This window comes from Dasypus novemcinctus, chromosome 5 (assembly GCF_030445035.2).
Source record: "Dasypus novemcinctus isolate mDasNov1 chromosome 5, mDasNov1.1.hap2, whole genome shotgun sequence".
NCBI classification, from domain to species: Eukaryota; Metazoa; Chordata; class Mammalia; order Cingulata; family Dasypodidae; genus Dasypus; species Dasypus novemcinctus.
Window position 1 is genome coordinate 65249947 of NC_080677.1, and position 24093 is coordinate 65274039.

Genomic DNA, 24093 nt, shown 5'->3' on the forward strand with positions numbered 1-24093 from the left:
CACAAAAAAAGAGTTGTTACATACAGAGTTAGAATCCTTTGATTTAGTATACTTTTTCATTTATCTTGGCCTCAAGAGAAGAGTCAATTTAAAAATAATAACTATAACAACTATAAGGTTCAAAGAGAAGTAAACATTTTAAAGCTCTTTTTTTTTTAAGGTGGTGGAGTGAAGGCAAAGAAAAGTATAAAATGTTACAATTTTACAATTTTATTTGACTCACAATGTATAGTGGAAAGAAAAACAAAAAGAATCTGAGTCATTAACAAAGAAAGGAGAATTCAGATTGTATTTGAAAAGACACATGGAAAAGCTAAGCAGAGAGGGCAAGACAAAGAGGGAAACAAGGAAATAACTGGCTACTGACTTTGAATTGATTCAGAGGGATTCAGCAGTTTCACTGCAGTTCCTAGAGAACACCCAGAGGAGAATTTTGACTTAGATTTTTAAATGGACTGAAAACAAATATGGGTGATAGGTGAGATCAAAGAGTTTCCTTGAAGAAAAAAAAATCATCTATTAGCTCTAGGGTTTGGATGGAATTTGCTTTTATCATTTCCCTGTGTTCAGAGATTAGCAAAACCAATAAGGAAAAAAATGCAACTGTCAGGCTGAAAAATCAGCCAAGATTCTGGTAAGGTCAATGTTCTGTGAGTTATATATATCCATGGAGCCTAATGACCTCAGAGTGGAGTACATTTTGCTGATTAAGCACAAGTTTCCTGAAAAGGGATGTTATTGGTGTGACAGCACATAGTTGGATCCACCCAAGTTCATAATAACCTTCCATCACTCCGAGATAAAAAGGACACAGATAGTAAACTGCCTGCCTCCTTTTCTCTTGAATTTAAGCAAGAAACAATAGATATTTTGCAAGAGATATTTTTCATTCAGAAAAATATCACCACAAATTAGAGACATGAAACCAAATAAACAGGGATGAGAATAAAAGGAGCCATTAAGACTCTAAATCTAGATTTTAGATCATTTTTTACTCCCAGCTATAGCAAAATGGCTCTACTCTATGTCATACCTAAAAGATCCTGATATCCTTTCTGCAATAAGGCATGATAGAAATCAATTAACCATTCAATCAATCAGTATTAACAAGATTGGAATAACTTCTGGAGGGAGTGGCATAATTACTATATCTAAATCACTTGTAAAAACTAACAGATTTTAAATTTTTATCAATTAGAGATGTATTGTCAAGTATTTACTAGGGAAATGTACTAATGTCTGAAATTTGCTTTAAAATACTCATGTCCCCCCAAAAAAAGACAAAAAGTGAGGAGCAATAGAAAACAAGATTGGTAAAATACTGATAACTGTTGAAGCTGGGTAACAGGTACATGGGGGTTCATTATAATACAGTATTCTTTCACTTCTATATCAATTTGAAATTTTCCATTATAAAAAGTTGTTTTATTTTTATTAATAGTTAATATATTTAAAAAAAACAATTCTCTTCAGGTTATCATTTGTTTTTTTTGTTTTTTGTTTTTTTTTTTTATGGTCACAAAACTTAATATATTTAGAATTAGCCAGCTGGACTCAGTTTAGATGATCCCAATTTTGTTGGCAACATCCAAAGCATCATAGTCAGGAGCCAGTCGAACATATGCCTTCTTCTCTCCATCAGGCCTGATCAGGGTGTTGACCTTGGCCACATCAATGTCATAGAGCTTCTTCACAGCTTGCTTGATCTGGTGCTTGTTGGCCTTGACATCCACAATGAACACAAGTGTGTTGTTGTCTTCAATCTTCTTCATGGCTGACTCAGTGGTTAGCGGAACTTGATGATGGCATAGTGGTCAAGCTTGTTTCTCCTGGGGGCGCTTTTCCGAGGATATTTGGGCTGTCTCCTGAGACGCAGCGTCTTAGGCCGCCGAAAGGTGGGTGACATGCGGATCTTCTTTCTTTTGTGGCTGTGGACGCCTTTCAGTACTGCCTTCTTGGCTTTCAAAGCTTTTGCTTTGGCTTCCGTTTTGGGAGGGACAGGCGCTTCCTTCTTCGCTTTTGGCGCCATCTTCCCAGGTTATCATTTGAATAGAGCAATATAATTCTGATAAAGGATAACAGCACTTAATTTGAATAAAAAGTTTTATTACAGTAATATATAAAATAAATACAGAAGTTACAAAACATTGAACATAGGCTTTATGTAAAAATAACTTGGGAAAATGACTATAAAATACAATGTTCATTTTAAAATGCAAGATGTAATACGTAGGTATGTATGATTCCAACTATGTAAAAAAAGAAATATATGCTTAGGACCAAAAAATGAAGGAAATAAAATAAATGAAAACAAAGTTTATTTCTCAGTAATGAGTTTAAGGTGGTTTTCCCTTTTCTGCTCACTTTTCTGTACTTTATAAGTTTTCCACAACGAGCATGTATCAAAGTTGTAATCAGCAAAAGAAAATCAATGTATATAAATTTATTCCAATGTATATGTAATCTGGATTAAGCAGAATAGATAGTCTGAACACTCTTCAGAAGAAAATAAACCTTTGGCCAAAACTCACTATATTAATTTATCAGGCAGAAAGCAGTCCTAAATTTGGGTATCTTTTGGTCTTAAATGCCCCCAAATTTATCAGAAAACTGAAAAAATAAAAAGCATCTTTTTATACTCAGGTCCTTATACCAGAAGCTTTTATTTGTGTGCAATCTTTTCACAGTTTTACTAATAAAAACCAGTATCCTTAGTGTCTATCTCCATGTATTTTAAACCTCCTTGGACTTCCTTGTAAGCCACATTTTACTAATTTACCAGAGGAAATTCTTTCTCAATTGAACAGAAAATAATGTACCTATTTTGGGCCGAGGATTTCACCTTTTAATTCTCAGTGCTAACCTTAAAGACAATTACATAAATTATCTTCTGTGACATAATTTTAAAAAGAACTACCTGAAGTTATGTTAATTTTACAAAATGAAACTAACAATTTCTGTGGTATACTAAGAATTATTTTCTTGATAACAAGTGAATTTTTGTTTTCACAAGAGGATGATAAACTTTCTTGATAAATTATGAAATTTAAAAAAACTTTAAATGGACTACATTTAATATACAATTATAAAAATATGCTATCATTAATTGTGACAAATATTCCACACCTATGCAAGGTACTAATAATAAAGTGGTATATGGGGATCCTGTATTTTATGTATGATTGTTCTGTAAACCCACAACTTCTCTAGTAAAGAAAATAAACAAATACCCTCAAAACAGCACATGAGAAGTATCTTTTAAAATTCAAATTGTAATCAATAGTGTTTAAAAGAGTATCAAAACTTTCCCCCAAAGAGAGGAAAATTTTACTTACTTTAACTTCCACAGACTTGCCTCCCTGTTCAATGTATCTCTCTATATATTCAGAGGATAGCAAATCACTGCAAAAGAAAAGAAATGACAATTACAAAGCATCCTAGAAACGTAAAACATTTGGAAATCTGGATCAAGTTTACATATACCAGTTCTGACCATTCTCAAACCCAAATTTTAAAGAAAGAACTTTATAGATCTCTCTCCCACTTGCCCCACCATACACACACAGATGGTACTTCTAAAAGATATGAGTTTGAATTGATGGCAACACCTATCACTCCAGTGTTTAGCAAACCAATTCCACTGACCTAGGCAGCAGTTCTAAGAAACCACCAAATTCACAACTATTATTTTTAAGACATCTGATTCTTCTTATTTTTACTTTAGCTTCTTATCAAATAGTTTCAATTTACCATTGATTTTTTAGTTTGTAAATGGATAATGAAACAACCTTATGTGGATTAATATGTAGATAAAATTCAAATCTTTTCTGTTAACACTACTCTAGAGTCACAAGCTATTAAACTGGTAAAGGTGAGAACCTAGCAGATATAATGCCACTTTAAAATTCTAGTGTGAATAAATTTGAGATGTGTGTGAAAAAAAAATTTTTTTTCTAAACTATCTTCTTATATAATTTTAAATTTTTTACATAGTAAATATTCTTCTCTTTAATTCAATATATGTGAAAAACTTTCCCCTTTGAATGTCTCAGGACATAACTCCCATAAAAATTATTAAAGTCTTTTTTTTTTTTTCATGAGACATTCATTGCATTTATTGAATACATCTCTGAGCACCACTGCACCTCATGGTCAATGGTCCACATCATAGCCCACATACAGTGTCCAGTAACTGTCCCTGCAGCACCACCCAGGACAACTCCAAGTCCCGAAAATGCCCCCACATCACATCTCTTCCTCCCACTCCCTACCCCCAGCAGCCATCATGGCCACTTTCTCCACACCAATGCCACATTTTCTTTGATTACTAATCACAATAGTTCATGAATAGAATATCAGCAAGTCCACTCTAATCCATACTCTATTCCTCCATCCTGTGGACCTTAGAATGATTATGTCCACTCCACATCTATATCAAGAGGGGGCTTAGATTCCACATGGATGCTGGATGCAATTCTCCTGCTTTCAGTTGTAGGCACTCTTGGCTCCCTGGTGTGGTGGTTGACCTTCTTCACCTCCACGTTAGCTGAGTGGGGTAAGTCCAATAAACCTCAGTGTAGGGGTTGCAAGTCTGTTGAGGCTCAGGGCCTGGCTATCACATGGTCAGTCCAGAGATTCAGGTCCCCTGGGTATACATTAAACCCCAGCACCAACTACAGTTCTGGTAAAATTACAGTTCTGGTAAAAGTAACAGGAGAGGCTTGTGGACAAATATCACATCTGAGTCCAGCTCCATCACGCAGAAACACAAACTCTAAAGTAGGGCCAACTGACATGGCACTGAACTCCATCTGCCATGACCATAGAACCTGTGGGTCTCTGTAGCCCTCAGAAGATCCAATACCTGGGGTTGTATTTACTTTATCTGTCTCTGGGACTCTGCTGAGGTGTGCATAAGGGCAACCCCTCTGATAACCTCCCAGCTCTTTTTGGAGACTCACAGTCATATAAACTCATTTGTCCTTTCCATTTCCCACTTTTATTCAGGTCAAAAAGCATTTTTAACTCCTGGTATTATATGTAGACTGAGATATTCTGCTGGTCCGAGTTGACTCTTTTATATTCAAGGTCATTTTCTAGTTACATCATCAGCTGGTACTTGGTAGTAATCCCTCGGCACCAGGGAGGCTCATACCTGGGAGTCATGTTCCATGCTGGGGGGAAGGCAACACATTTACATGCTGAGTTTGGCTTCGAGACTGGCCACATTTGAGCAACACGGAGGCTCTCAGGAGGTAACTCTTAGGCACCCTGCAGCTCTAGGCCTTGTTCTTATTTCAGGTGCTCACAAGCATAGTCATTAGTATCAAGGGCTCAATATTGGACCTTCTTTTTTGGTCTTTGCCGTTGCACTTGGGGCATTGTTATTAAAGTCTTTAAAAATTTTAAAGTCTTATTAAAATTTTAAAGTCTTATTAAAGTCTTTAAAAATTTTAAAGCACTAAAACATAAATAAAATTAACATTAATAAATAGAAACAATATATGAATCTACACATTTCTAATGCTGCTCTATATGTAAACACTAAACGAATTAAAAATGTTTTTTCGCAGTGCTCTGAGGGTCGCAAAGGCAAAATTGTCCAAACCATTTTAAAAAATGGGAATTTCTGTGCTTATAGACCTACCACAATAAGCACTACACAGTGACTTGATATGTAAGCAGAATGATCCAACAAGCATCACATTAATGCAAACACCACATTAATGCAGACACCTGTAGTATCTGATACTTGCATCACCATTTAGGAAACTACAGTTTAATTCTGTTTTATTTGGTTTTGGAATGCTCTTTCCTTTTGACTTTTTGTGGGAATGTTCTCAGCTGCAAGTGATAGGAAACCCAAAAGTGGCTTAAACGATGAGGACATTTATCATTGTATTTCTTGCTAGAAATTCCAGGGCTTCTAAGACTAGTCTAAGAATATTCAATTCAGTTATATATATGTATTTGAGGTTTGTGAAATATAGGCAAAACCTTTTAAAATGTGTAAGATGTTTTGAGTATAGATGAGCAGCTAGTAAGCAAAATATTTGGTGTAGACAGAACTCATAGGATATCTAACATATAGGAAGTAAGAAGATCATTTATGTGTTACATATAGACAGAAAGGAGTAGAAGACCAATATTAAGGATATCTAAAATTCACATGGATATTAAATATTCATGAAAAATAAAATATACATGAGACTATACAAAAGGCACTAAATATCCACTGCCTCTTACATACAAGCACTTATTAATAATATTCTCAAGGTCCTAATCAGCCACCCTTTGGTGACACTCAGGGTTTCTCAACCACAGCACTACTGACATGTTGGGTCAGATAACTTTTTTGTGGGGCTGTCCTGTGCATTGTACGGTGTTTAAAATTATCCCTGACCTCTAATCACAAGATGCCAGCAGTGCCCACCCTGATTCATGACAATCCAGACATTGCCAAATGTACACTGGGGGCCAAAACTGTCCTGGTTGAGAATCACTGGTGACACACATTCTGGCCCCATGTATTCTATGGCCCAAAAAACAAATAGCAAGCTACAGCTGCAGACCAGGCAAACTTGACTCTGTGTCTCTCAGATATAGCAAATATCACTGGCTCAGGGAACCTTCTGTCTGTGGGGCTTGCCTGAACCTCAACCATACCATCAGTGGGGAAAGCCAATGCAACAGAGAGAGAAGTAGGACGTATGAACATTGTGTGCCCCAGGATTCAGCTGGTGAGCTCTTTCCACCCTACCCTAAGTGTGTTAATTTAACCCATCTCTTTTTCCTTTCTGCTCGCTGTGTGTTTTAATATGCTTTAACTAACCTTGTTGATTCCAGCTTCTTAATGGCCTGTTGAGGCAGGATAAAATAGGGACCTAAGGAGGATGGGGGCAAAAAACCTAATAAGTCACACAATGGCCTACTGGCTAGCATTAACCTATTGAGTCACAAAGGCAAATTAGGAAGGGGCAACTTACACATCCCACAGCTTACAGCACACACCCAAAGGATGCATTATTGGAAAGCAGCCAGAAAAGAGGGAAGGGACAAGAGGGGCACCACCACCACCCACCCACTAGCTTTCAGGTTACGTTATGCCTCATGGACAGTCATCAGAGGCTAATCACCACCTGTCAACATGCCCTTCAGAGGTCATGGACAGCAGCCAGAAGCCAATCATCACCATACAGCAACCCCCACAGTCCTAAGCCCTTGCTTACCAGTGCAGGCCCTGAAGTTCAGTACCCCTGGGAAAAAGGGATCCCAGGGCAAAACTTGCATTTCTCTCTCTTGAGAACGTCCACCCTCAACTCTGCGGGTATACTTTTGTTCCCTTGCTTTGCCTCCCAAATAAATTCTCTGCTTCTTGATTGATTTGTGGCTTGTCCTTGAATTCTTCCTCATGAAGAAGCCAAGAACTGAGACACTGTCTCCAATAACACTGTGGGGTCTTTCTGTTCCATTATCTCTAGGATTGTTTGCCTGGTAATGTGCTTGGAAGCTACCATTACATCAAAGTAATGTCCCAGTTGACATCAGGGCAGATCCAGGGTTAGTTCATATGTGGCTCAGCACCATCACTGAGACCCAGGGTTTGTCCACCTTTCTGCTTCTGCTATCAGCATGTTGGTTGGCCTGCTATCCTAAATGTCTCTTCTCATGACTCTAACATGGCAGCTGAAATTCTCAGTAATACATGCAGACAAAAATATCCCAAGGTTAAAAAAAAAAAAAAGCCTGATACTTATTTAAAAGGGTGAGCAAACCTTTAAAAAAGTCCCCAGCATTCATCTTCTGAGTAATGGTACCAATGTAATTACAGCAAAGAAAAACCTACTCAGAAATTCTGCAGCTATTTCAATAAGCCTTCTGTACCTCCAAGGATTGATGGGAGGAGCTCCAGACAATTCAAATCAGTAATAGCCCTTACAATTTGGTTTTGTTTGTTTGCAGTATAATGGGAGGGTGCAGAGTATTATCATTTTAATTACTAGGCTGAAAAACATTTTATTTAAAATGTCACCTTTCCCTCTACTGAACCATAAAATCCTTATTACTATCAAGCTTAGAATCAATAGTAAATTTTCTTGAAGTCTCCTAAAGTAGAAATTACTCTAAATACTCAAAATTACTCAATTCTTTTCCAATGATCACCATTGTTCATCATTAAGAGGGATGGATCTACATAAATCTTTTCAGTATAGGAAAATAAAGGATCTCATTAACAAACAGGAACTTTCATTTTACGGTAAATTGATCAGGTAGAATTTACTTCATATTAACAGCTTACTCAACAGTGATGCCTAAATTCTTCTTTGTGGATTTTGAAAGATAAAAAGAAAAGTGGTTTTCAAATTCTACAGACAACTCTTTTTTGTAAAGGAAATAAAAATATATTTTTAAATTAGAAATGTATTCTGGGGGGACTTTTTATTTCATATGTATGAAAGAATAAGCCTGGAATAAGCAAAATAAATAGGAGGTAAATATTTTCACTCATAAAAATGATTATCCTTTAGAGGACAACACTCATGAATCAGAGGCAGGTGGTATAATACAAAGGTATTGAAGATTAAAAATAAAAATTTGGGGCAGCAGTTGTAGCTCAGTGGTTGAGTGCCTGCTTCCCACGTACAAGGTCCCAGGTTCAATCCCCAGTACCTCCTAAAAGAACAAACAAAATTCCCTGGTACCTACTTAAAAAAATTAAATAAAAATAAAAATTTTTATTTTCCATCCCAGCTCTGCCACTTACTATCTGTGTGTGATCTAAGTCAAGTTATTTAATCTTTATGAACCTAATTTACCTATGTCTAAAACAGGGACAATAAAAATTACCTCATAAAATTGATACAGGTTTAAATGAGAATATATGTGAAATGCTTCACAAAGCTAGATTTCAATCATCCTACTCCTAATCACCCTGTTCTATCTTTTCATCATTCTCTAAAACTTTAACTGTTTTGGGATATCTGAGCCATTGTCCTTACAACTTTTTCACAGTCCTTCATTTCCCTTTCATCCACTGTCCTGGTTTGAGGTACCTGTAAACCCACTGTGGATGGGGACTTTTGATTTGATTCAGTTAAGGTGTCTTGTGGCAGTTTGGTATTGTTGATGAAATCTAAAAATAGATATTGGATTGTGTTTGCAAACTATTCTGTTCCTTTAGGCATATTAGATTTATTAGATTCAGAGATTTCACTTTTACTTTATTAAGATTAGGACTTTTATTTGACCATGTCATTAGGGTGACTCAATTTGAGTCCCCCTTCTCCCCCTTTGTGGGCTTTATAAAAGAATGCTCAATCAAAGACAAGGAAGTAAATACACAGAAGGAGAACACAGAGTTTAGTTTTGGACACTGAAGCCCCTGGGAGAGAGCCAAGCCATTCAACTGACAGTTTGCAGCTGAAGAGACAAGAGCCCTGAACAGCTGAGAAAGCCTGGAGAGTAACAAGCCCCGGGAAAAGAGACAAGTCTTCTGCTAGCCTACAGCTGAGATCAGAAGAAACTGGGACCACGGAGCCTTAGGAGGAAGAGGAAGGCTGAACCCTCACAGAGACCCGCAGCCATCTTGCTCCAACATATGGCAAGAGACTTTGGTGAGGGAAGTATTAACAACTTACTCTTTATGGCCTTGTGACTGTAAACTTCTACCTCAAATAAATACCCTTTATAATGGCCAACAGATTTCTGGTATTTTGCATCAGCACCCTTTTGGCTAATATAGGTTTTTTATTAGATTGTTTCAGTTATGGGCCTTTGATTAGATTGCAGGACTCAAAGTGGAGCCTAATCCTTTAATGTAGCCCTATATAAAATGATGAGAAGGGAGAGGAAATGGCACTTTGCCCTGTCATAAGAGAATGGACTCCAGTATCACCTGCAGCTGTACAGAGAGAAGCCACAGACCCAAGGAAAAGTGGACAATGGGACATCATTATGCCCTAGCATGTGTTTGATTGCCCTCAGCTAAGCTCCAAGAGAAAGCCTCTTTAGATGACACCACAATGTGTCTGATCACCCACAGCTGCAACTTGGTGAAACAGCATCTTGTGTTGATGCCTTGATTTGGACATTTTCACAGGATCAGAACTGTAAGCTTCTACCCTAATACATCCCCATTATAAAATCCAATCCATTTCTGGTGTTTTGCACTGGCAGCCTTTAGCAAACTAAAACATCCACCTAAAGAATACACACTTGAAACTTCCTTACTCTTCTCTCCCTTCACTGTATTCATATGACAAAACTTCAACCAAAAGAAAAATTACTTCTACCAATCAAAGTCTGATCTCAAGAAGCAGAACATTCTGAATAGTCATACTTCAAATTTACGACCCCACTTATCAAGTGGTCCCTCAGTACACTGCCCAGAAGTCCACTACACATTTTCCCAGCCAGTTGTCTCTGAGCACTTTCAATCTTCTCTCTCTTCACATCTCCAAAACACTCCTTCCTCATTAATCCCTCTCAACTCCTTTTTTTTTTTTAATTCATTGAGAAAATGGAAACAAGAAAAATACCTCATCTTTCCAATCTATCAATACGCCTATTTCTGAACCAGTCTCTACTGGTTTCTCCTAGAAGCTCTCATTTATATAAAAGGATTCCCTTGAGGGCTGACCTCCCCAAGATCTTAAGGATTACCTCCTAGATTCATAAGGACCTATTTAGCTGACAAAAACATTTCTAGGAATCTTAAAGGTATGCCTCATAGACATTGTTGCTTAGACAAAAAGGCTTCTAAGGATCTTAAGGACACTGACGTATAGCACACTGTCTCACACTCCAAAGTGGAGAAAAGCATCTCCAACATGCGACTGAGGCCATTTTTTACTTCCCAGATATAGCAATACTCCAGATGATTCCACACAAAGCAAAACTGCAAAGTCAACACACAGAATTGTGGGAAAAAAATAAATTGTAAGGCAATAGGCTAAACATGCATTCTTATTCCAACATTTAATGATTGCATATTGCATAAAATTAACATGTTTTCCTTAGAACAGTATCTAAATAATCTGATGCAACTTATTTTGGATTATATAAATATAAAATAATCACAAATGTGTCAAATATGATTATAATCTATAGATTATAGACTATGGTTTTGTTGAGAATACTCACTACAGAAAATGGATAAATGTCCTGGACCTTCATACCTCTAAGAATTAACCATGCTTTTTCAGCTCTGTTTTTTGCCATAACTGTCATTTATATCGGCAGCATGTGATAGTATTCAAAAGTCCTATTACTTTGTTTAAACTACGTGAAACTACAAAAGTGAAATAAAGTTTACCCAAGATATGCTTTTGGGATGAAAATTTCATTTTATTATTATACTTGCTATTTTGAAAACATGAAAAATTGTTTTCCTACTTATGCAACATCCAAGGAATTTTCTCTACACCCTTGTGATTAAAAGTGCAACTATTTTAGTTATGCCTATTGAAGAAGTCATAACCTGATAAAAATCATCAGGGAGTTATCGGTGTGTATGTCAGGACTAGGGTGCTTAGAGCAAAGGTGATTAAGAGTTGAGAAGGGAACTTTCATTAATATTTATTCTTATTTATAGAATCCTTTTTATAAATAAAGGTTTCCAAGCCTGGCTAAGCAGAAATACAGATTAAAAAAAAAAAAAAAAAAAAAAAGAACCAAACCGCAATCTCATAGATTTATTCTGATATATAATAATGTTACCAGGACATGAAAGTATAATCAAATTAATGGTCTGCAAATATTCCCATAAAGTTCTATTACTATATAATGGAAGGTTGGCATATTCTGATCACTGTGACTCATTACCACTTTGAAAGATAAGGCCACCAAGGAAGACACTACAGCAAAACAATTAAAAGGAGTCCCTGGTGAATCTTATGGCAGATGATCAACAGAGACATGTTCCTCTCCATTACAGCCAAATCATGAACTAATTTTTAAAGAATAAAATTTCCAGACTTACTTCAAAATCTACTTAGGTTACCCAAGAGCACCTGGGAAATGGGAGATTTTGATATTTAAGAAAAAGATGAATTGTTGGGTGTAGTTCAAATAAATTACATATATTCCTAAAAATTCCAATTTTATAAGATTAATTACTTAAAAATTAGACCCAGCTGGACAGATCTAGCCTCAAATTATCTCCCTATATTGCCAACTACTGAGCAAGCATCTTTACCATCTTTGTCTCCTTCCTCTCCAAATCCATATTCTGGCAATGAGACCAGGCCCTTTGGCCAAATTCCATACTCAGAAGTCAAGAACCCAATGTGCTCAAAGTAAACCTGCCCCCAGTCCCCACTTGCATGATCACACAAGTAGGAATAAAGTCTTAAACTTTCCCTGTTCTTGGCAAGAGAGGACCTACCAACCACCAATACTCACAGCCTCAGCACTGGATCTGCTTTAAAATCATTATCATCTAATCAAGCCCTTATCACAGTTCTGTCTGCTACCCTATGAAGCTTAGACTACCAAGTCACCCTTCATGTTTCTAATCTCCTATGGCATATAGCTCTCCCCACCTCCTACCACTCCCCGCCACCCAATACCATTTGATAATGCCCTCTGGAACTCATATATGCTCACAAGCAAAATCCTCCAATCTCCAACCTCTGAATATTTCCTTCATTTTCAATCTCCAATCTCTTTGAATATTTCCTTCATTGCTATCTCCTGTAGACACCACTTCTCCTGCAGCCCCCTTAAGAGGAGGCTGCATATTCTGTCTAACTGGGTCTAGAGGAGGGGTATGTAACCACTGCCATATCTGTGCCATTCTCCCTTGTTTCACTAAAGCACCTGCTTCATATCTCATGTCATTAGACTATATCAACTATCACCCATCCTTGTATCATTTATTGACTCCTGGTTACTTCCTCCTCATCCCTTAAAATGTTAGCTCCTACTTTATGATCACACAATCCAAAAATACTCCTGTTGCAATTCTTGGTGATTTTGATATCCATTTAGATGACCCTTCAAACTCTCTATATATCACATTATATGTTTATTTATTTCATTATTTAAATTCTCTTTCCGACATTTTCATTCCATATTCTAAACTTTCTGCTTTTTTGGGTCTGCTTTTTTCTAAATAATGGAATTCCAATACTTAACTTTTACTTTAGGTCCTTCCAACTGCTGGTAGAAAAGAATGCTTATCAAGATGAAAGGAAAATGCCCCCTCTTCTCTAGAGCAGCAAGAAAGCAAATACTAATCTATGTGACAGTACAGACTTTGCAAATGTTATTTCTAACAATGGAATGGTGTCAGGAATCCAAACATGAAAGAGTGCTTCTATGTCCTAGGAGAGTAACTATAACCTCTAGAAAGTCTGTAATTAGGGATTGATTTATTTACTTAACAATTTGTTAGAATAACACGTTGGTATTCTGCAAGATATAAATAATTGTAAAGCCAAGAGGATCATTGGTGCTTCTCTCTTCTCACATAGGTTATAGATGTTTAATAGAATGAAACAAAACTATGACTATTGAATTTCTCATTTTAAAACCAAGTATATATTTGAATTACTATAACCTACTTTTTTTCAGCCCCCACACCAAATCCCAGTTTTCTGAGGTATCCTATACCTCCCATTCCAGAGCCTTTCCCAGGCTTTGCTTCCTGTTGCAATTAGGAATTTAGCTTTTTCCACTTTTTTGAGTCAATTGCCATTTGTCTGCTGTTGTTCCATGTTCCAAAATTTTCTGATATTCCTAATCTGCTTTGCTCTTTTAAGTTTAATATACTTTCATTGTCATCAGAATGGAGCAAAGATATATGCTGCATTCAATCTGCCACATCTAACCAGATGCAGATTATTTTAATTTTTTCTTTATTTTTTCTAACATGAGCATATAATTTTCATGAGCCAGGAAAATCTAGATAACAATGGTATTAAAGAGACACCGAAGCATAGGAAATTAAATCTGTCTCAGAACCTTAGCAATAAGTCATTAAGAGACACTCATTCAGATGATTCTCAAGCATTTTGAGAAATATTTCTCAAATATTCTTCCCGTGCCTCTCTCTGACTTTTGCTCTAATTTTGGGTTTCAGTATCAAATGAATTAGGCATCTGGACTGACTATCTTAATAAAAATTAAGTATTGTCTTTGCCTATTATGTGATGAAGATGAAGAAAAAAGAACCTATGAATATTCTATGCAAATGTACCATGAAGTACAAAATTATAAAAGTTAAAAGGGACTCTATAAATATTAAAAATTGCAACTATATGAAATGAAATTGAAGTAGGAACTAGGGATTGCACAGAACTACAGAAATAATTCTCAAGATGCTTGAGAAGCATCTGGGGTTTTTCTTATATGCAGACTCCTGGGCCATGAAGAAAAGCATCAAGGCTGTAAAAGCCTGGGAAGATGGCTGACAATTCAAAACTAGAGGTATTTTTCTTGGCAAGAGGGTGGAGAATTAAAAAACCTGAATTACTACAGTTGAAATAGAGATAACCAAAAGATGTGTGGCAGGGCAAAAAAAGAGCACAGACTAAATATTGGAGAGTTAAGAAAGAGGTGCTAAGGAACTTCACTTTCCCTACTACTCCTTGTTTTCAGATAGAGAAATCTGCACTTATACAACTTTCCTGGGAAAAGAGCTGACTCCCTAGTTGGAAATGGTATTTGTCTACATTTTGGAATTGAGTGCAATTAATTTTTGAAAAGTTTCTAAACACTGAGGACCTTTCCCCGTTTTCCTCTCTGATCCTGACCAATGTGAATATAAAGATTATAAACTGTGTCTGCTGTACAGGCACAAATAGTTCCTAAGGTACACTATACAGAAATCTAGACTGTACAGGAGCATACAGGGACACAGAGCACTCTTTTGGCCTTCCTATTAAGGTGCAATGGTCCTCAACAATTTTATCAGTAAAACATGATTCTTAGCTCTCCAGCTTCCTGTCTTATTTCTCAGTGTTTCCAAACTTGGGCAGGTTATAGGAAACTTGTTTCCAATAAGGTCCTGGGAACAAAGGAGATTAAGCAGGTGGAGAAATGGGAAGAAACAAAAGATATATCTTTGACATTTGTTGATCAAAAATTGTAGTAATAGAGTACAGATTTGTACCCACAGAAAAAAAAATTCATAGGCAAGTAAAAAGCAATTGACATTTTCCTTGAAGGAATGTAAAACAATGAATTACCTGATTTTGAATTTAGAACATTAAAATTAAAAACTCCATTTTCCTCTAACAAAGTGAACTTGGATTAATGTATTACTAAGGTCCTGTCCAACTCTAAAATTCTGATACTGATTTATTTTAATCTATTCAGAAGAAAACATTTACTGAGCCTCCCCAAAATGTTGGGCAAAGATGAAAATGTCATATTCCACAGCTTATAGATCAGTTTAAAGGAAGAGCAAGGAAACAATGAAGACAATTCAGGGTGATATACCATAATACAAGCATGCAGGAGGAATCTCACACACACAAAGAGGAGGGCACCTCACTGGGCCTGGAAAGTTCTGGAGGAAAGAGGCAGGATGGTAATTATGGAAGAGGAAAACTGCTAAGAGGAATTTATGATAAAGGAGGGTATTAAATGAAAAGGAATAATGGAAGAAGGGAGGGAGGTGTGGTGGAATAGAGTGCAAGATGGGGGTAGTTTTCCAGTCTCATAAGAGCATACACATAGAGAGAAACATAATACATGATCCCTTCAGGGCTCTTCTGGGTAGTCCAAAATAGTGAGAGCAAAGTTGCCTGTGATGGATATAAAAAATTTTAAAAAAAACAGGCACTATCACATGTTTCTAAGAATGTATTAATAAGTTGTATATATTCCCTTTGACCCAGTAATTTAATTTCTAGGATTTATCTTACAGATACATGTGCAAAATAATGTGTTTTATTGTATTTTCACAGCACCATTTGTAATAATAAAAAACTGGAAACAACCTAAGTGACCTTCAACAATGGACTATTTAGTAAATTATAATAAATCTATAAAATGGTATATTACACAGCCCTAAAAAATACCTCAATATGTATGGATATAAAAGTATCTCTAAGACACATTGCTAAGTGAGTAAATAAAGGTCAGAGCAATATGTTTAATATGCCAACATCTATGTAGAAAAAAATTGTGTGTGTCTGTGTATATATATGTACACATAGGCTCTCTCAGAAAGGACACACAATAAATGGATACTACTGAAATGGGGAAATGGGTGGCTGGAGGACAGAGGTGCAAAGGAAATTCTCTAATCTTGTAACATGTGCCTGTATTATTTATTTAAAAAATAAATGCAATTTAATTCATAAAATATATTTAACAAAGTTTAAAGTTAAAGTTCAAGTTTGATTTGTTTTAACTGAAGAAAGAGTGATGAAAGCTGAGCAGAGAAGGTGCTTAGAGAAGAGAGGCCCGAAAGAGCAAATCCACATAAAAAAAGGAAAAGAATTAAACAAGGTAGTTAATCAGAGAAGAAATGAGGAAGGTAACTTATTTTCTCAGTTAACCACAAAGAAAAGAAATGCCATGAATGGGTAAAAAGGAGAGTAAAGATAAATAAGAAAATTGCCCTTGGAAGTATCAATCTGTTTGGGGGAAAAATGCAAAATCATCATACAAAAGATGGAAGAAGTACTGAAAAAAAATTTTTTTTTATTTCTCTCCCTTCCCGCCGCCTCCCCCCCCCCACCCCCAGGTTGTCTGCTCTCTGTGTCCATTCACTGTGTGTTCTTCTGTGACCACTTCTATCCTTATCAGTGGCACCAGGAATCTGTGTTTCTTTTTGTTGTGTCATCTTGCTGTGTCAGCTCTCCGTGTGTGTGGCGCCATTCTTGGGCAGGCTGAACTTTCTTTCGTGCTGGGCGGTTCTCCTTACAGGGCGCACTCCTTGCGCATGGGGCTCCCCTAACAAGGGAGCACCCCTGCGTGGCAGGGCACTCCTTGTGTACATCAGCACTGCGCATGGGCCAGCTCCACACAGGTTAAGGAGGCCCGGGGTTTGAACTGTGGACCCTCCCATGTGGTAGGCAGATGCCCTATCCATTAGGTCAAGTCCGCTTCCCTGAAATTTTAGATATGGAGCTAAAAATTCTGAAATTATGCAAAACTTTATAGCCTGAGTAAATGGCATTGAAGGATAATTTTTATTTTAAGCAGTAACAACCCAGGGTCTTCGTTTCCTGCATGGATACCTAGCTACCTTCTCATGTTCAAGCAGTAAAGTGAGTAGTAAGGACAACCCAAGAGATGGACAGTAAATGGCTCATGGTTGAGTGAAACAAACATATCAAAGTTTCAAATAAATGTCATATTTGGAATAAACTCAATTAGCAGAAATCTTTGAACAGTCTCATGTCTGACAAATTAAACTTAGCTCAAACTAACATTCTGAATGTGTGTGGGGGGTGGAGGAGTGGGTATTTAACAATCACCTTTTGAAAGGCATAGGTAAAAATCCAACAATCTGAACTAAAATAAAAACATGGTAACAATATTACCTCATGACTCCCATCCACTGAGCACAATGGTCTGGTCTGATAAGACCCATTAAACAGGAGAGGATGATATAAGAAGGGCCAAGTCCCACTGGATGGAACGTGGGAGAGTGTGGGCTATGGTATAGACCACAGGCCATGGGGTGCAGCGATGCCCAGAGATGTACTCACCAGATGCAATGGCTATGTCATGATGATGGGGGAGAGTGTTACTGTGGGGGGAGTGGTGGGGTGGGGGCGGTTGGGGTGAATGGGGGACCTCATATTTTTTTAATATAATATTTTTTTAAAAATGAATAAATTGAGTAGAATTTGGAAAAAAAAAAAAAAAGAAGGGCCAAGTCAAAGACCAAGACTCTGTAAACTTTGTTAAAAAAATGACACCAGAAAATAGACCCTTGGAGACAGCCATGTTCTTTTTGTAAGAAAATAAAGTATGTTAAGATCTTTTCTAAGTCTGATTTCAATGACTATATTATCAAGCCATTCAATAATCTTCTTTATCCAATTTTTAAAAATCACTACTGAAATATCTTAGGACTGACTATGGGTATTTTCTATTTAATTCTTTATAATTATGCCAAAATTTTTGTTATTTTTAATAAAAAACATTTTGAGACAGGAGATTTTTAAAATAGAAAATCAAAATTAAACTATGCTACAAAAGTAGTAGAAGAAAATTTGGACAGCTATTTCCTCAATGAAGAGAGCCATTCTAAAACCAAAATCAAAACTGCAAATAAAACATCTAATAGGTACGAATACATAAAATTTTAAAACATACCTCTGGCATATGACACTAAACTTGGTTAATGACAAATCACATACTAGGGGGTTATGGGGCAAAAGTGGGATTATTTGTAGAACATACAGAGTGCCCATGAAATTTGGAAACAAAAAGAATATTTTATCATGAATCATAATACAATATCTATAATAATTTATTATATATTCTCCTGTGTTTCCATCTTTATTAAACAGTTAATATTCTTTATACTTACTGATAAATCAATAAAATTCTGAATAGGAAATGGATACATCAATTACCACATGAGGAAGTCTTTCATAAAATAACTATGAATAGCCAATAAACATTTCAAGTAATATGTTCTTTTCCAGAAATAAAGATCAAAGAAAAGAATATTAAAAGACAAATGAAATATTTTTCATCTGGCATAGACAAAGATTTTGAAATATTAATAAAGATATGGTACCAGAGAATAACCTTGGGAGAGTAAATTGATATGCCCTTAATAGAAGTCAATTTCATGATATACATCATAAACAAAGGATGTATTCCCATTCACCAAAATATCCCTCCTAAGAAAAGATCTAAAGAAAATACAGGGAAACGGACTTTGGCCCAGTGGTTAGGGCGTCCGTCTACCACATGGGAGGCCCGCGGTTCAAGCCCGGGGCCTCCTTGACCCGTGTGGAGCTGGCCCATGCGCAGTGCTGATGCGCGCAAGGAGTGCCCTGCTACACAGGGGTGTCCCCCGCGTAGGGGAGCCCCACGCGCAAGGAGTGCATCCCGTAAGGAGAGCCGCCCAGCGCGAAGGAGGGAGCAGCCTGCCGAGGAATGGCGCTGCCCACACTTCCCGTGCCGCTGACGACAACAGAAGCGGACAAAGAAACAAGACACAGCAAAAAGACACAGAAAACAGACAACCGGGGGAGGGGAGGGGAATTAAATAAATAAAACTAAATCTTAAAAAAAAAAAAAGAAAATACATAGGCAGGAACACTAAGATATATGAACACAGATATTCACAATACAAAAGCAAACTACTAGAAACAATCTAAATATTCCCCAGTTGGTTCATGTTAAATAAATTATAATCTTCACACACAGGCATACTATATAACCATTAAAAAGGGCAATATGAATCTATTCCTTAATAAGGAAATATTTATAGAATATAGTGAAAGAGGCAGACCACAGAACTGGTCAAATATTATACTTTTAATCCAGGTAACAGGGAAAACATTATTTTTTTTATTGGCAGTCCAAAAACAGGGCAGAACATGAGAAGAAACCCTGGCCTGAGAGAAATTCCAGGTGGCAGAAATGTTCAAGGAACTGCCATTTTACTTTTAATTTCACTTCTTTTCAATCTTATTTTTATCTTTTCATCTTTAAAAATAAATATTTCTTTATATATATACATCATACAATTTTAAATACATACATTTGATACATTTACTTATTTATAAATACACAGTGCCTAGCATAAGCATAATTTAATAATTATACTTTAAAAATAAATTTTTATGAAAGACCCTAAAAATATAAATCGATAAAAGAAATCTGTCTATGAATGTATTACAAACTCATATATTTTAATAAATTTATTTTCTATTTAATTCAATAGCCTTTTTACTCATTCATATTTTAATTCTTTCATAATAAAATTTTATTGAAGCTTATCATTCAAGTATAAACATAATCAATAAGTGTACAGTAAAAGTTTTGAACTTAAAAACAAACATGGATATCATCACATAGGGCTCTCTACATCACCCCACCACTTACGCCTTGTACTGTTGTGAAGCCTTTGTTACAAATTATGAAAAAACATCATCATCTTACTACTAACTATAGCCCATATATTACTTAGTCCCCCCAACCTACTCAATTATTAACCTCCTGTATTAGTATTACATATTTGTTATAGTTAGTGAGAGAATGTTCTCATATTTATTCTTTAGCCATAGTCCATCTTCCACCACTGGATTCCCTATGTTATACAGTCCCATGCTTTGTACAATTCATTCAAAGGGTACACTTAGTGGCTCTCATTTTCATCACAGAGTTGTGCTGTCACCATCTCAATTTTAAAATGTTTTCATTACTACACAAGGAAAATTCCCATACCCGCTTACACACCCCTATTGTTTTCTCTTAGAACTGATATTAATATCTTCTTTGTCATTGCTGCAAAAATATTATAACATTACTGTTAACTATCATCATAAATTACATTAGTTGTAATTTTCCCATGTATTTTAGTCTCTGCCTTCCCCTCCAGAATCTCCTGTCTCTTGGAGCCCAGCTCTGGCAGTTCAGCTGTCAGCCATCAGGCATAGGGCTTGTCTTTCCAGGCCTCCTCTATGAGTCTTGGCGGCTCCTCGCTCTTCCTGAGTTCAGCTGCAAGCTATCAGGCATACAGCAAGTATTATTTCCTCTTGAGTTGCTCTATGGGCCCAGTCTCTTGGGGGCGTCATGCCTAAGCAGTCCTTTATTCCTCTTCCACATGGCAGGATCAAAACAGCGGCTTGCCTTATCTGTGTTCTTTCTGTCTCTTGCTATGTGTGCATTTATTTACATCAGCTCCAACAAAAGGGTGGAGTTTCAACCTGAGTTGTGCCTCACAGATGTAGCGGGATTAAAAGGGTTTCCAACCCACAGGAATGGATTAGTTCACAAACAAAATCTTTCTCTTTTTGGGATTCATAAAATAATCTCAAACTGCCACAATGTGCATCACCATATTGTTAACAATTTATAAAAGAATATTCTTTATTTATACTATTACCCACAATCTTCATCCATCACCAAAATCATTGTTATACATTCCTTAGGTTATTCTCTAGTTTCCTTTCAATTGACATTTACATCAATATACCCCCTTTAAGCCACAATCACTTTTATAAATCAGCAATGTCAGTTATACTCACTATAATGTGTTACCATCAACTCTATTCATTTCCACGCTTTACAAAGACGTTGTTCTACACACATTAAGTATCAGCTCCCATTCTCAGCCCACATTCTACCTCCTTCTACCGTATACTCTAGATAGTTCACCTCTCTGTGTTTACTTTTCATATTTAGTTCATATTAGTAAGACCAAAAAATATTTGTCCTTTTGTATCTGGCTTATTTAATTCAGCATAATATTGTCAAGATTCATCCATGTTGTCATATTCATCCCAATTTCATTTTTTCTTACAGCTGATTAGTATTCCATTGTATGTATATATCACATTTTGTTTATCCACTCATCAGTTGATGGATACTTGGGCTGGTTCATATTTTAGCAATTGTGAATAATATTGCTATAAACATTGGTGTACAAATGTCAATTTGCATCCTTCCTTTCAGTTCTTCTTAATACATTCCTAGTATTTATGTAGAAATACTAGATTTATATAGAAATATATAGAAAACAGTATTGCTGGATCTCACAGCAGTTCTATATTCAGCTTCTTGTGGTACTGTCAAACTTTTTTCCACAGAGACTGCACCATTCTACATTCCCACCAACACTGAAGGCATGTTCTTATTTCTCCACATCCCCTCCAGCATTTGTAGTGTTCTGTATATTTAATAAAAGTCATTCTATGAGACCTGAAATGGTATCTCATTATAGTTTTAATCTGCAATTCTTTAATAGCTAGTAATATTGAAGATTTTTTTCATATGCTGTGATGATTAGCCTATGTGCCAAATTGACCAGGTAATAGTTCCCAATTGTTTGGTCAAGCAAGCACTAGACTAACTGTAATACAAGGACATTTCATGGACTTTCATCATTCATGTGTTGATGGCATATATGGCTGTTATATCTTCAGTCAACAGAGGAGACTGGCATCAACAATGAGTCATATCTTTTCTTATCAGTTGAAGGCCTTAAAAGGAGAAGTGATTTCGGCATTCAAGGAGAGAATTTTACTTCAGATAGTCAGTATCTTCTGGGGAACTCATCAAGGACCTTCATCAGAGTTCCTGGCTAGCAGTTTGCCCTACAGAATTTGGATTTGTGCATCCCCATGGTCACATGAGACAATTTTATAAAATCTCATACTATACACGTATATCCCCTATCAGTTCCATTTCCCTAGAGAACCCTGACTAAAACATGTGCTTTTTGACCATTTGTATTTTCTCTTCAGAAAAATGTCTATTCAAGTCTTTTGCCCATTTTTCAAATTGGGTTGCTTGTTTTTTTATCATTGAGGTGTATGATCTCTTCGTGTAACATGAAGACCAAACCCTCATTGGATATGTGGTTTCCAAATATTTTCTTCTATTGAGTAGGCTACCTTTTTACTTTCTTGACAAAGTCTTTTGAATACAAAAAAATGTTTAAATTTAGGAGGTCCCATTTTAGCTATTTTTTTCCTTCATTGCCCATGCATTGGGTGTAAGTTTAAGAAGCTACAGCTACCACAAGATCTCTTTTTTGTTACGGCTTCTTGTTGTGTCAGCTCTCCGTGTGTGCAGCGCCACCCTGGGCGGGCTGTACTTTTTCTTTCATGCAGGGCAGCTCTCCTTGCAGGGTGCACTCCTTGTGCATGGGGCACCCCTTTGTGGGGGTGCCCCTGCATGGCACTGCACTCCTTGTGCGTTGCAGCACTATGCATGGGCCAGCTTACCACATGGGTCAGGAGGCCCTGGACCCTCCATATGGTAGACGGATGCTCTATCAGTTGAACCATATCCACTTCCCCCATATTTCTCCTTGCAGTTTTCCAGCCAGCCAGGAGACAGCACTACTCAGCAAATCTTTCCACTGAGTGTCTCTTTCAACTTCCAATTGCCTGTGATTCTTGTCTGGCCAGAGCCAAGATAAAGAGCAGGCTCTACTGGCCAAATTCACTAAGGAGATACCACACTCTACCCTCTGCCACACTCTCCCTCTTGCCAGGGAGGAAGACGACTGTTCCCCTCTCAACTGGCAGTAGTGAGTCATGGATTTTATCCGGGCTATTCACCTTACACATGGGGGGTGGGTGCCTTTTTGGTGGCAAGTATTGGTAACTCATGGTTTTCATTTCAGATTCTTCATCTCTCTGTTCCTTGTCCTCTTGGGGGATGTGCAGCACTCTCCTGGTTATGCAGATGCCCAAAGCAGCAACCTAAGATAAGGTTTTTGTCCTTCTTTCTTCCACTGTTTTTGGAAAGACTTCAGCCCTACCTACCTATGCCATCTCCCTGCTGATATCTCTTTGTTTGTTTCTGTTTTAATTCTTAACAATTAAAATAGTAATATATTCCATGCTCATATGCAAATAAATATATATAGTTCATGGTAAAACACACCAAATCACTAACTCTTAAAAAAAAAAAAAAGACAAAATATAAGTCAACATGCTTGTATCTTCAATCTTAAAAAGATGTGAGAAGTTAAAGGGCATTTGGCCCCATGGAACTTTGAGTCTTGTAAAGGAAACAAGAAAATACAAAGAACAGATCCCAGCACACTGTATTCTTAAGAATCACAATAAATGGAACTGACACTAGGCACACAAAATTTACAGAAAGAAAAGAATCCTATAAATTAGACCAGTCAAGTCAGGGTTCACAAAGGAGATAAAACTCAATTGGCAGGTGACAGAATGATGGTAGGCTAAAGAGAGGCAGAGTAGGACATTTCTTTTTTTTTTTTTTTAAAGGTTTGGTCCATACTCTATTAACTTTGATCATAAGCATCATACGATTTTTGCTGCTGCTATGAATGTTATCTTCCTTTCTAACATATTTTAATTTGTATTATGTATAGCTAATATATAATTAGCTAATTATATATAGGAATACTGCTTATTTTTATGTTATGGTAATAACTAGCCATCTTGTTTAATTTTCTAATTA

At 36.6% G+C, this 24093-nt stretch overlaps 1 protein-coding gene and 1 pseudogene across 22 annotated transcripts in view; both read right to left on the reverse strand.

The window, feature by feature from the left end:
* The window catches only part of ADAM22 (ADAM metallopeptidase domain 22), a 255747-nt gene that overhangs the window by 130609 nt on the left and 101045 nt on the right, over positions 1-24093 (reverse strand). For all 22 annotated transcript variants that reach the window (XR_011648822.1, XR_011648821.1, XR_011648820.1 and 19 more), the window contains exon 4: positions 3336-3402. Coding sequence is in view for 14 of the 22 variants with exons in the window: in XM_058297026.1 (XP_058153009.1) it covers positions 3336-3402 (67 nt within the window). In the remaining 8 variants the exon portion in view is untranslated. The remainder of the gene's footprint in view (positions 1-3335; positions 3403-24093) is intronic.
* LOC105744669 (large ribosomal subunit protein uL23-like) lies at positions 1482-2049 on the reverse strand (annotated as a pseudogene).